Source organism: Anopheles aquasalis, chromosome X (assembly GCF_943734665.1).
Source record: "Anopheles aquasalis chromosome X, idAnoAquaMG_Q_19, whole genome shotgun sequence".
In the NCBI taxonomy this organism is placed as follows: domain Eukaryota; kingdom Metazoa; phylum Arthropoda; class Insecta; order Diptera; family Culicidae; genus Anopheles; species Anopheles aquasalis.
In genome coordinates, this window is record NC_064876.1 from 1,537,689 (window position 1) to 1,547,794 (window position 10,106).

The 10,106-nt window shown below is 48.3% G+C and overlaps 1 protein-coding gene across 4 annotated transcripts in view; it reads left to right on the forward strand.

The window, feature by feature from the left end:
* The first annotated feature begins 1,513 nt into the window (after nt 1-1,513).
* LOC126573004 (sodium-dependent neutral amino acid transporter B(0)AT3) overlaps nt 1,514-10,106 on the forward strand; it is a 9,053-nt gene continuing 460 nt past the window's right edge. Inside the window, exons 1-9 of one of the 4 annotated variants that reach the window (XM_050232765.1) lie at nt 1,514-1,719; nt 4,016-4,527; nt 4,627-5,530; nt 6,400-6,647; nt 6,742-6,849; nt 8,051-8,254; nt 8,341-8,498; nt 8,566-8,829; nt 8,914-10,106. The exon at nt 8,914-10,106 is cut by the window's right edge and continues 460 nt beyond it. In XM_050232765.1, coding sequence (XP_050088722.1) covers nt 4,435-4,527; nt 4,627-5,530; nt 6,400-6,647; nt 6,742-6,849; nt 8,051-8,254; nt 8,341-8,498; nt 8,566-8,829; nt 8,914-9,112 — 2,178 coding nt within the window. In that variant the 5' untranslated portion in view covers nt 1,514-1,719; nt 4,016-4,434 and the 3' untranslated portion in view covers nt 9,113-10,106. Of the gene's footprint in view, nt 1,732-4,015; nt 4,528-4,626; nt 5,531-6,399; nt 6,648-6,741; nt 6,850-8,050; nt 8,255-8,340; nt 8,499-8,565; nt 8,830-8,913 lie in introns of all 4 variants that reach the window. The other 3 variants (XM_050232784.1, XM_050232774.1, XM_050232793.1) reach the window with 3 other exon arrangements.

Sequence of the window (10,106 nt, forward strand, 5' to 3'; positions counted from 1 at the left end):
AGTGAGGTGGTGTCTCTGGTGGCAGTGAAACAATACAAAAAAAATAAAATATGCACGTCCGTACGCACACACATCGCACGGTGCTGCACGCGTGCGGCTGCGCGGTACGATGGAAGATGGAGCCAAACGGCTCCTTTTTTTTTTCTTTTTTGTTACAAGGAACCATCATGGTGACATGGTGGACGGCTGTCAAACGGTGTTACTGACCAATACGTCAGTTAGTCGGTAGTATTATGATGCCAGAGTGTCGACTACAGGGTGCGCCAGCCGGTGGTTCCTCTATTTTAAATAACTAGTTGAATAACTCTGTCATTTTGCAACGGATTTGGACGAAACGGGCAGTTTCTGGAGCGTCAATCTATGCCATTGTAGTAATGGATTACTTTACGTGAAAAGAGTGGACTGAAATTGTCACACTTTGCATTGAAAAAAGTCGTTCACTACTGGAAACTGTGATCGCCGCATTATGACGGCGCTGGATTGTTTTTCTGTGGCTCTATTTGAAAAGTAAGGCTTGTGCCAAAAAACCAAAGACTATGAAACAACTTAGAGCATAAATATTAGAGCTGAAATTGCCACACAAAAAAACTCTCTGTAAATGCAAAGTCAAACACAAAGCAAAATGCCCGGAAAAAAGAGCCTCGTTTTTTGTATGCGCGAATAGAGGCGGCTTTTTTTTACGAAAGGACAATTTGAGTATGGCACAATGAATGGCATAGAATAAGCTAAATAAAACTGGTTTACTTGCTAAAATCGGTTGGAAAATGACAGAGTTATTCAACTTTTTTTAAAAAAAGGCGGAACGGCTGATGGCGCACCCTGTAGTTTCCCTAGTACACTGCGATGCAGGAGGAGGACGAAGATGCTGGTGGTGCTACTATTGCGTCCGATTTGGGGCCGTTGTCCCCAATGCTATGGGGTTTTAGGTATATCGCAGCATATCGACAACTAGCTGACTGCATGCAGAACGAATTTGCATCCAAATCCGCGAAACAATCCGCGTATAAAGTAGTGGGATTTGTTGTGATTTGCGAGGACGCTCAATTTTATATAAATATAGATAAAATTATCTAGGGCATGGTGTTAGGTACAAGGCTTAACTCCGCTCAATCGCAGTAAGCCATCGCAAGTAAAATAGAAGCAATGTCTCTCTCGCGTTCGCTCTCGCTTCAATTTTTCCTTCACCTCTCTCTCTTTCTCTCTCTCTCCCTCTCTCTCTCTCTCTCTCTTCCACCTGTTATCCTTTTTTCTCCGAGAAACGAGGAAATCGATCGACGTACGAATCCCAATCGAGAGAGCGAGCGAACAATCGAATCAACGCGTGAGCAAAACCTGGAGTGTAGCTTCTTGAACGTTCTCCCCTCCTTCCGGGCCGCATGGCCACACGGACGACGGCCGTGAACCGTGTCCTTGCTCTGCTCTGCCACCGCAAAAACAGCGCCCTGGCTCTGGCTCTTTGCTGTTGATCGCCGCGGTCGCGCTCGCGCTCGCCCGACAGTAGCGCAGCGTGTGTCGAAGGATCCGGATGAGGCCCACGACCACGACCACGACCAGCACCTGAACCAGGATCATCCAAAAAGAACAACAACACGGCAACTGTGCAGCAGGTGCCGTTTATGTTAGCAAAAAAAAAGCACACCAGTGCTTAACATACTTTTCCAGTGATTGTTTGCCGTGTGTGCGCGCGTGCTGTGTTTGTGAGTGGCGTGTTTCCGCCAGGTGTGTTCCCAGGTGTGCGAATAAAACGAGGGGAGCAAGATGGGGAAGAATTAGGGAGCAGCGCTATTCCCGTGGTGTGCACGCGACGCGCAACAATTGACCTGGCCCTGCTCTCTCCGCTCTAGTTGGCCACCCCCTCTCCCTCCCACTGTTTGCTATGCACCTCACGTAACCACCATCGGCATGCAATCAAAAACGGCAAAGCAAAAAAAAAGAAACAATCAGAAAACCCAGAAAAAGAGCACAGAATCAATCAACCAATCCTTTGAGGGGTGGGGAGGGGGGGGGGGGGGCGGTGGTGCGAAGCGAGCGTCACAGAGCGTGATTTCCGAGTCGCGAGGACAATTGCCCAGCCCAGGAACCAGGAGCCCACCATGGGACACACCGCAAAGAGACCGTCGGGTGGTCGGTCAAATGTGTGGCAAGGATTATGTAACACTACACCCATGACTTCCGGAGCCATTCCGGTGTGCCATTCCTAGTGGGCATGGCACAGCAGTGTGCATGTGTCCGTTTGTGTGTGCGTTTTTGCGTGTCGTGTTGTATTTGTGTTCTTGGTTTTGTGGGCATGGTGCGGTCCGGATTGCGGTAGGATCTCGTCTCGGTCATCAACAGGCGCTGGCGCTGGCGCTGCTTCGGATCTCAATACTGCACCCCCGCACACCATCATTAGAGCATGCCATCGCCATTTTTTCTAGTGGCCGATTCTCTGATTCTCCGGGTGTATCCGATGCAGGGGCGTGGATGTGTTCACGAGGCATCACGAGGTGTCGTGTACAGGGTGAAGTTAAAAGAAAACAGAAAACGGCAGAACACAGTTTAGGAACGCCATATCTTTTTCAGTTTTGCTTGGATTTTATTGAGTAGAACCCTTAAAATGTTGGGAATTTCATAAACTTTCAGAATCAGTTTAGTTTTCTTCGATATGATACTTTTTGGATGAATTATGGTATTGAGAGCGGAGAAGAAACCATCGCTCGCTGCCCGCAAGGTGCTTTGTGGTCTTTTTGGCTCATTCTTGGAGAAGCGTTTGCATAAGCTGGCCTAAACTTTGTTAATTTTGAGATCTAATCTTGCTCTTCAAAGCATCACAAACGGAGAGGTCCTGCGCTTTTTATGTCCATAGATATTGACATCCAATGAGACATGGAAATGAAGTGTGAAACGTTCTTTTTACGTCAATCTCGTGTCTCGCTGTTGCTTTACAGAGTCCTCTTGGAATCTCCAGGACTTTCACATGAATTGTTTGCATTTCCAGGACTACAATGAACCTTTTAATAGCTTTGGTGCAAGGATTTGTTGATTTATCTCGGATCCGCCGAACAAAAATGTGCCAGGAGTGCGAAAAATGGCATGTTATCGCATTCTCAACCCATTATCAACCCCGTTTCCAAACTGCCAAACAAGTAAAGCCACGATCGGTTTTTGGAGTTTATGGACTGTTTGAATTTGGGTTTTTTTTTCTCAAGGTTTGAAAACTCGCCACATGCGTGCAGCATCAACCTTTTTTTCGGGGCCCGTTAGAAGGCAATAGTCGTGTCAAAAGGTACACAACCCTTCTACAGTGGTCGGCATAAGTAAAAGCCCACCTCTCGTCCATGGTCCATCACATTTTCGCCTGTAAATTATGGGCACGTAAAACATTAAAACAGACGTAAATAAAAGCCCTATTAAAGAGACAGTAACTACAGGGCCCTGTCAGAGTTTTAATAATCTTTATTGCAAAGTGGGCTTTTACTATTGTCACATTTCGTGATCGACCATCTCGCAGTTAAAGAATTTTCAAAAAGAAACTATCAAAGCTATCAAGCTCAAAGTAAGTGATCTGGAAAGAGGAAAGTTAGAGCTTCTAGCCACAAAAAAATCACAAGCCCTTTGGAACCGAAAGTGTCTAATTTACTGGCAAAAATGTGTAGCTCTGATTAAAGAAAATAATTAAACCACTCAAACTATGCCGCTTTTGTTTTACAGATGTAGATTGATTGGTTTTTGATCCTCACGGCCTTGTCTTGCGTTATTCGTCCTTTTGTTTTCTCTTGCCTGCCTGTCTGCCTGTCTGCCTGTCTGCCTGTTGACTGTTTATTCTCGTTTCCATTCTGTTCGCCACGCGACGAAGGGACTCCCCGTCCCGAATGCGGTGTTCTAGTGAAAGGATTCGGCTTCGGGATGTAGGGAAAGGAAAAAAAAAGGGGGGAGGTGGCGGTATCGTAATTCACTTGCACCCCCTTCACGTCTATCTTTTTATATTAACAGCATTCGGTAATGTTTTCGTTTTTTTTTGTATTCGCCACCTTAGCACCTATTAGCACCAAGCACCATCGGCAAATCTCGAATCGATCTCGGGCCACATACACACACACACACACTTGCGCACAAACACACACACAGTCAGGCACACCGGGCACGATCCGAGTTTGTAGCAGCACGCCATGCACGATACTCCTGCACCAACACCAGCAAGTGCCACTTGAAGCCACGGTGACGGCGACGGTGGTGGGCCCTCGCGCGATCGCGATCACACGTGCCCGTGATTTGCCCCGTGAAACGAAAGGGGCCCGTGGCGCGGCGACAACCTCGTAGACGTCGTCGTCTCTCCGGATACGCCAGCCTACGCCTTCCTATTCCTTTTTTTCGGCCCCCCCCCTTTCTCCCCCCTCGTCTCCCTTCTCCGCCACCCCCCCCCCCCCACTGTGTGCTCACACTTTGGGGCCCGGAATGGCCAACACTGCCCATCTCTTCCGCAGACAGAGCTCCCGGGATCTGCTGCAACAGGCCACCGTCCGGAGCTTGGACGAGCTCGAGCTAAGGGTAACGGAGCGGGAACGGAACACCGGCGGAGCGTGCCCGACCGTTTTAACCGCGAACCGCGTGCGGGGTTTTCTTTCTTCATTTCTTGTTGATTTCCAGGAGCTACGCAGTCGCCTGGTACGGGCGGAGAACGGATCGCACCGCAATGCACCGGTGTACGGTGCGACGAACCAGGCGTTCATCAGCGACGATGATCCACCGATGGCCCAGATACTGGACCTTGGGCCGGCATCGTCGAGTGCCGGGCCACGGCATCACCCGGCCCCAACCGCCACCACCCGGAAGCTCGCGATGCAAGCGTCGATCGTGTCGCAGCACGAACCGGCGATCGTGGAGAAGCCGGAAGATGAGCGGGAAAGCTGGGACAGCAAGTGGACGTTCCTGTTGGCCACCATCGGGTACGCGGTCGGTTTGGGTAACGTGTGGCGGTTCCCGTATCTGGCGCAGAAAAACGGTGGTGGCGCTTTCCTGGTACCGTACTTTATCATGCTGCTGCTGCAGGGCCTCCCCATCTTCTACCTGGAGCTGGCGATCGGGCAGCGGCTCCGGAAGGGTGCGATCGGTGTTTGGCACGAGGTGTCCGCTTACCTTGGCGGTATCGGTATCTCGTCCGCGTTCGTCAGCTACATTGTCGCCCTGTACTACAACACCATCATCGCCTGGTGTTTGATTTATCTGCTGCACAGCTTCGAATCGCCGCTCCCGTGGGCCGACTGCCCGAAGCGCCTGTTCGCCAACTTTACGTACGACGTGGAGCCGGAGTGTGTCGTTTCGTCACCGACCAAGTACTACTGGTACCGGGAAACGCTGCAGGTATCGCACAGCGTTGACGAACCGGAGCAGATCAACTATACGGTGGCGATGGCACTCATTACCGCCTGGTCGCTGGTGTACCTGTGTATGGTGCAGGGCATTACCGAGTCGAGCAAGATCGTCTACGTTACCGCCATCTTTCCGTACGTCGTGCTCGTTATCTTCTTCTTCCGGGGCATCACACTGAAAGGTAAGGGGCATAGCGCGCGGTAACGCGGTCCCCGGGAGGGGGATGGTTTTTAAGCCTCGTTGCTCGTGCCTTGTTGAAAATTTCATTACGTTTGAGCTTTGCTACGAGCAAAGGGAGAAAAATAGGCAACATATTTTCTATCCTTTTTTTTGTGCAATTTCAATCATATATTACTGATTAAAACATGGTTCTTCACCAAAATGGCTTAAGGTGATGTTTTTTCGTTGACCACAGAGACAAATTTAGCAAACGATCTTATCTCCTAGCTCAATCGATCTCTCCTAGAAGAGGAATGCACCGCTGCTATTTCAGAGTAAATACTTTGAAATAGTATTCGGGAATATTATTTTACCAAAAATGTTGTGGTTTTTAAACCTTTTTTAGAAAAAAGTTTCTCGATTTATGCAATATCCATGTGAATTTCAATGAGACAACTACAAAGTGTTTGCGTGCCAAAATGTTTGCTTTCCAGGTCCCTACTGGTCAGTATCACTAGTTACAGTATCAGGTGTGGGTTGTGCAAGTGCCTTCGACGATTTAAAACAGATTTATTCGAATAAAATTCCATCACTTCACGATCTTACTGCGTGCTTTACGGCATACCCGGTGGTAGAATGAAGGGGTACCAATGTATTATCTTCATTGCTTTTATTGTTTTTTAATTTAATCACAACAAAATGATTTTGTGAAACAAAAACCACATTGTCAATACCCTTACATTAGTTCTAGTGCACTATTTTTGATATAAAAGTGATAAAAACAGCGGAACAATAGCTTAACTATGCTAAGCCAATAACACATAAGTGGGGTAAACGCCGGGTGCCGAACCGAAGGGTTAATCTAACTTTTTACCACCGCCCCGAACGCAGGCGCCCTGGACGGTATCGCGCACCTGTTTACGCCACGCTGGGAGTCGATCCTGGAGCCGGTCGTGTGGCTCGAGGCGGGCACACAGATCTTCTTCTCGCTCGGCCTTGCGTTCGGGGGGCTGATCGCGTTCAGCTCGTACAATCCGGCCAACAACAACTGCTACCGCGATGCGCTCGTCGTGTCCATCACCAACTGTTCGACCTCGATGTTTGCCGGCGTCGTTGTCTTCTCCGTTATCGGTTTCAAGGTGCGCCACCCCCAAGTCCCCCAAGTCCCCCCGGCGGGCTTGATTCTCATCATTCATTCTTCCTCTCTTTTTGTTTTTTTTTTCTTGCTCCCAGGCTACCTCGATCTACGATAGCTGCGTCGCCGAACGGACCGAGATGGTGCGGCTGAACAAATCGTCCGAGCTGCTGCCAGTTTGCGATCTGCAGAAGGAGCTGGAAAATGTAAAACGGGCGACCCTCAGTAGTGGATCACACCTGGCCCCCCTCACCCACTCACCCCAGTCATTCCCCCCAGCTCCCAAACCCCACCCGTAGTTGGTGTTCGATTTGATGTTGTCGTTCTCGTTGTTGCCAAGTTCCCGGTAGACCTTCTTGGTTGGTGTGTAGCACTTTCTTTTTCGCATCTTTCTCTCTTTCTCTTTCTTCTTCTTCTTCTCTTGCTTTCTCTCTCTCCTTTCTTTCTTTCTTTCTCTCTTCCTTTTTATCTTTCTTTCTCTCTAAAGGGTGAGGCAAAACAAAAAAAAACTGCACAACACATTTTAAAAACGCCATATCTTTTTCATTTTTGTTTGGATTTTTTTGAGTAAAACTAAAAAATGTTGGGAATTTTATAAACTTTCAGAATCAGTTTAGTTTTCTTCGATATGATACTTTTTGAATGAATTATGGTCTTGAGACCACGTAGATGAAATCGCATCGCTCGTTGCCGCGCAGGGTGCTGTCTGGCCTTTTTGGCTCATTCTTGGAGAAGCGTTTGCTTAAACCTGCCATAATTATGTTATTTTTTCGGTCTAACCTTGCTCTTTAAAACACCATAAACGGAGAGGTCCTGCGCTTTTTGTGCCCATAGATATTGACAGCCAATGAGACATGGAAATGAAGTGTAGAACGTTCCTTTTTTGTCCATCTCATGTCTCGCTATTGCTTTGCGGGGAAGATACAGCGTCCTGTTGGAATCTCCAGGGCTTTCCATGCATTGAAATCAATCACGCATAACTTTGTTTTGTGGTAATTTCCCAATAAAATGCTTTTGAATGCTTATAGACAATAGAATAAGCTATCACTGGAATAAATCTGCCAGCTATTAGACGGGTGGTTTAGAAATGGCAGCAGTTTGAACTTTGTTGCCGTTTTTTTTTTCTTTTTGCCTCACCCCGGATGTTTTCTTTTTTCTGTGTTCTTCTCCTCTTAGCTGAGCTTCAAATTTTTGTAGGTTACTATAGCGAGCACACTTCACCCGTTGTTCGCATTGTTTCCCGGTTTGCATTCTAACCCCTAATTGCTTTCGAGCACAGCGTCCGCAAAACAAAAGCAGACTGCAGCGGCACGTTAACAGTAGCGTAACCGTTTTGCCTAGCGCGGAGTGCACACTTGCATGTTGATCTGGATTCTTGAAATCTCCCATTCGCATTCACGCATCCAGAGCGCATCCGGTACCGGGCTGGCGTTCATCATCTTCACCGAGGCGATCAACCAGTTCCCGGCGGCCCAGCTGTGGGCGGTACTGTTCTTCCTGATGCTGTTCACGCTCGGTATCGACTCGCAGTTCGGCACACTCGAGGGTGTCAGCACGTCGCTGATGGACATGAAGCTCTTCCCGAACGTACCGAAGGAGATGATCACCGGGGTACGAAAGCGCCCAGCACTCCTCTCTCTCTCTTTCTCTTTTTTTCTCTATTTTCTTATTACATTTCACTCTTTCTCCGTCGGCAGTTTCTGTGCGTCTCGTGCTGCGTGATCTCGATGTGTTTCGCCAACGGGGCCGGCAGTTACATATTCCAGCTGATGGACAGCTTCGCCGGCAGCTACACACTGCTCATCATTGCGTTCTTCGAGTGTATCGGTGTCAGCTACATCTACGGCATTAAACGGTACCGTTGGTGGCTAGTCGACGTGACAGCGCGAAGGCCCGTGGATCTAACCCTCCCTTCTTTGCAGGTTCGCCGACGATATCGAGCTGATGACCGGGTCACGGCCGGGACTGTACTGGATGCTGTGCTGGAAGTACATCTCTCCGATTGCGATGCTTACGATTCTGGTGGCCTCGTTCCTGGAGCTCGCATCCGAGGGTAGCAGCTACCCGGGGTGGAACGCACTCACCGGCACCACGGATCGGCTCGAGTGGCCCCACTGGTGCATCGTCGTTGCGATACTGCTCATTCTTGTTTCCATCCTGTGGATTCCCGGTGTTGCCATACTGCGGTAGGTGCTGTGGAGAGCTTGCCATATGCAGGCGCCAGTTCACTAATAATCTCTCTTTCTTCTCTCTCCCTGTCTCTGCTACAGATTATGCGGCATCAACGTGATCGAGGACAGCGAACCGGCCTGGTTTCCGTCGGCCGAGCTGCGCGACGTCCACGGTATCGTACCGCACGAACCGACGGATATTGAGATCTCACTGTTCTGTATACGTGCGGACGGGTCCGAGGGGCTCTGCTGTCCTACCTACGGGCCCCGCGAACAACCGCTCGATGAGGAGGAGTAAACACGGACGTCTGACTTACCCTTTTTCCCCCTTTCCTTCTCCCCCCCCATCACTCAAGCCTCAAGTTATCGATACACAAAACTACATAAATAGATATACATATACCGTTATATATGTATCTATTTATAGCTATATACATATTATCCCCATTACATACACGTAGTACACACGGTGCATATGCTGATTTGTAAATGTGTACATAACTACACAACACATACCCTCCAAAAAGAACAAAAAAAAACTAAAAAAGAAAAGCATGTCCAATAATGTCCCAGGGTGGGGTGGGCGGAAAATATGGTAGTTGTTGGTGAAGGGCAGGAAAACGAACCACCTCCTCCTCCTCCTCTGTAGGAATTCATTAACTCCGCAGCATTTCGTGCATCAGTGTGTGTGTTCCACAGTTAGTGTTGTAACCAAAAAAAAAACAATTAAAACAAGTAAAAACTAGCGAGACAAGCAACAAGATGTGCAGGAAACAGGGAAGCAGGGCAGAGAAGGGGTGAAGGAAGAATGGATCGAAAGGGGTTGGATTGGATTTGTAACTGAATCGCAATCGCGTCTCGACAAAAACCAACACATACATGGTCTGGTCGCAATGTAAACAGGACTCTTTCCGTTGGAAAGTTTCTGATGGCACCATATGAATGTGATTATTTTTGTTTGAAAGGAACATCCTTTAACCACTTTCAGTCAAAATTTCATGTCATTTGGTTCACTGGAAGCAAACTTATTGCACTTACCTTTCAAACAAAAATATCCACATTAATATGGTGCCGCCAGAAATTGTGCTATCGGAAAAGTCCTGTCGCAGGACCATGTAAGAACGTCCCAAAAAGTAAAAAACTTTAACGGAAAGCCATTCCATAGAACGGGTTGGTTTCGATCCCTACAGGGGGACAGGTGACCCTCCGGTGCAGCACCTTACAAAAAAGAAAAAAAAACACCGACCTTTGGCATATCACTGTTTGAGATCCCGTTTTCCTGTGCAGTTTCG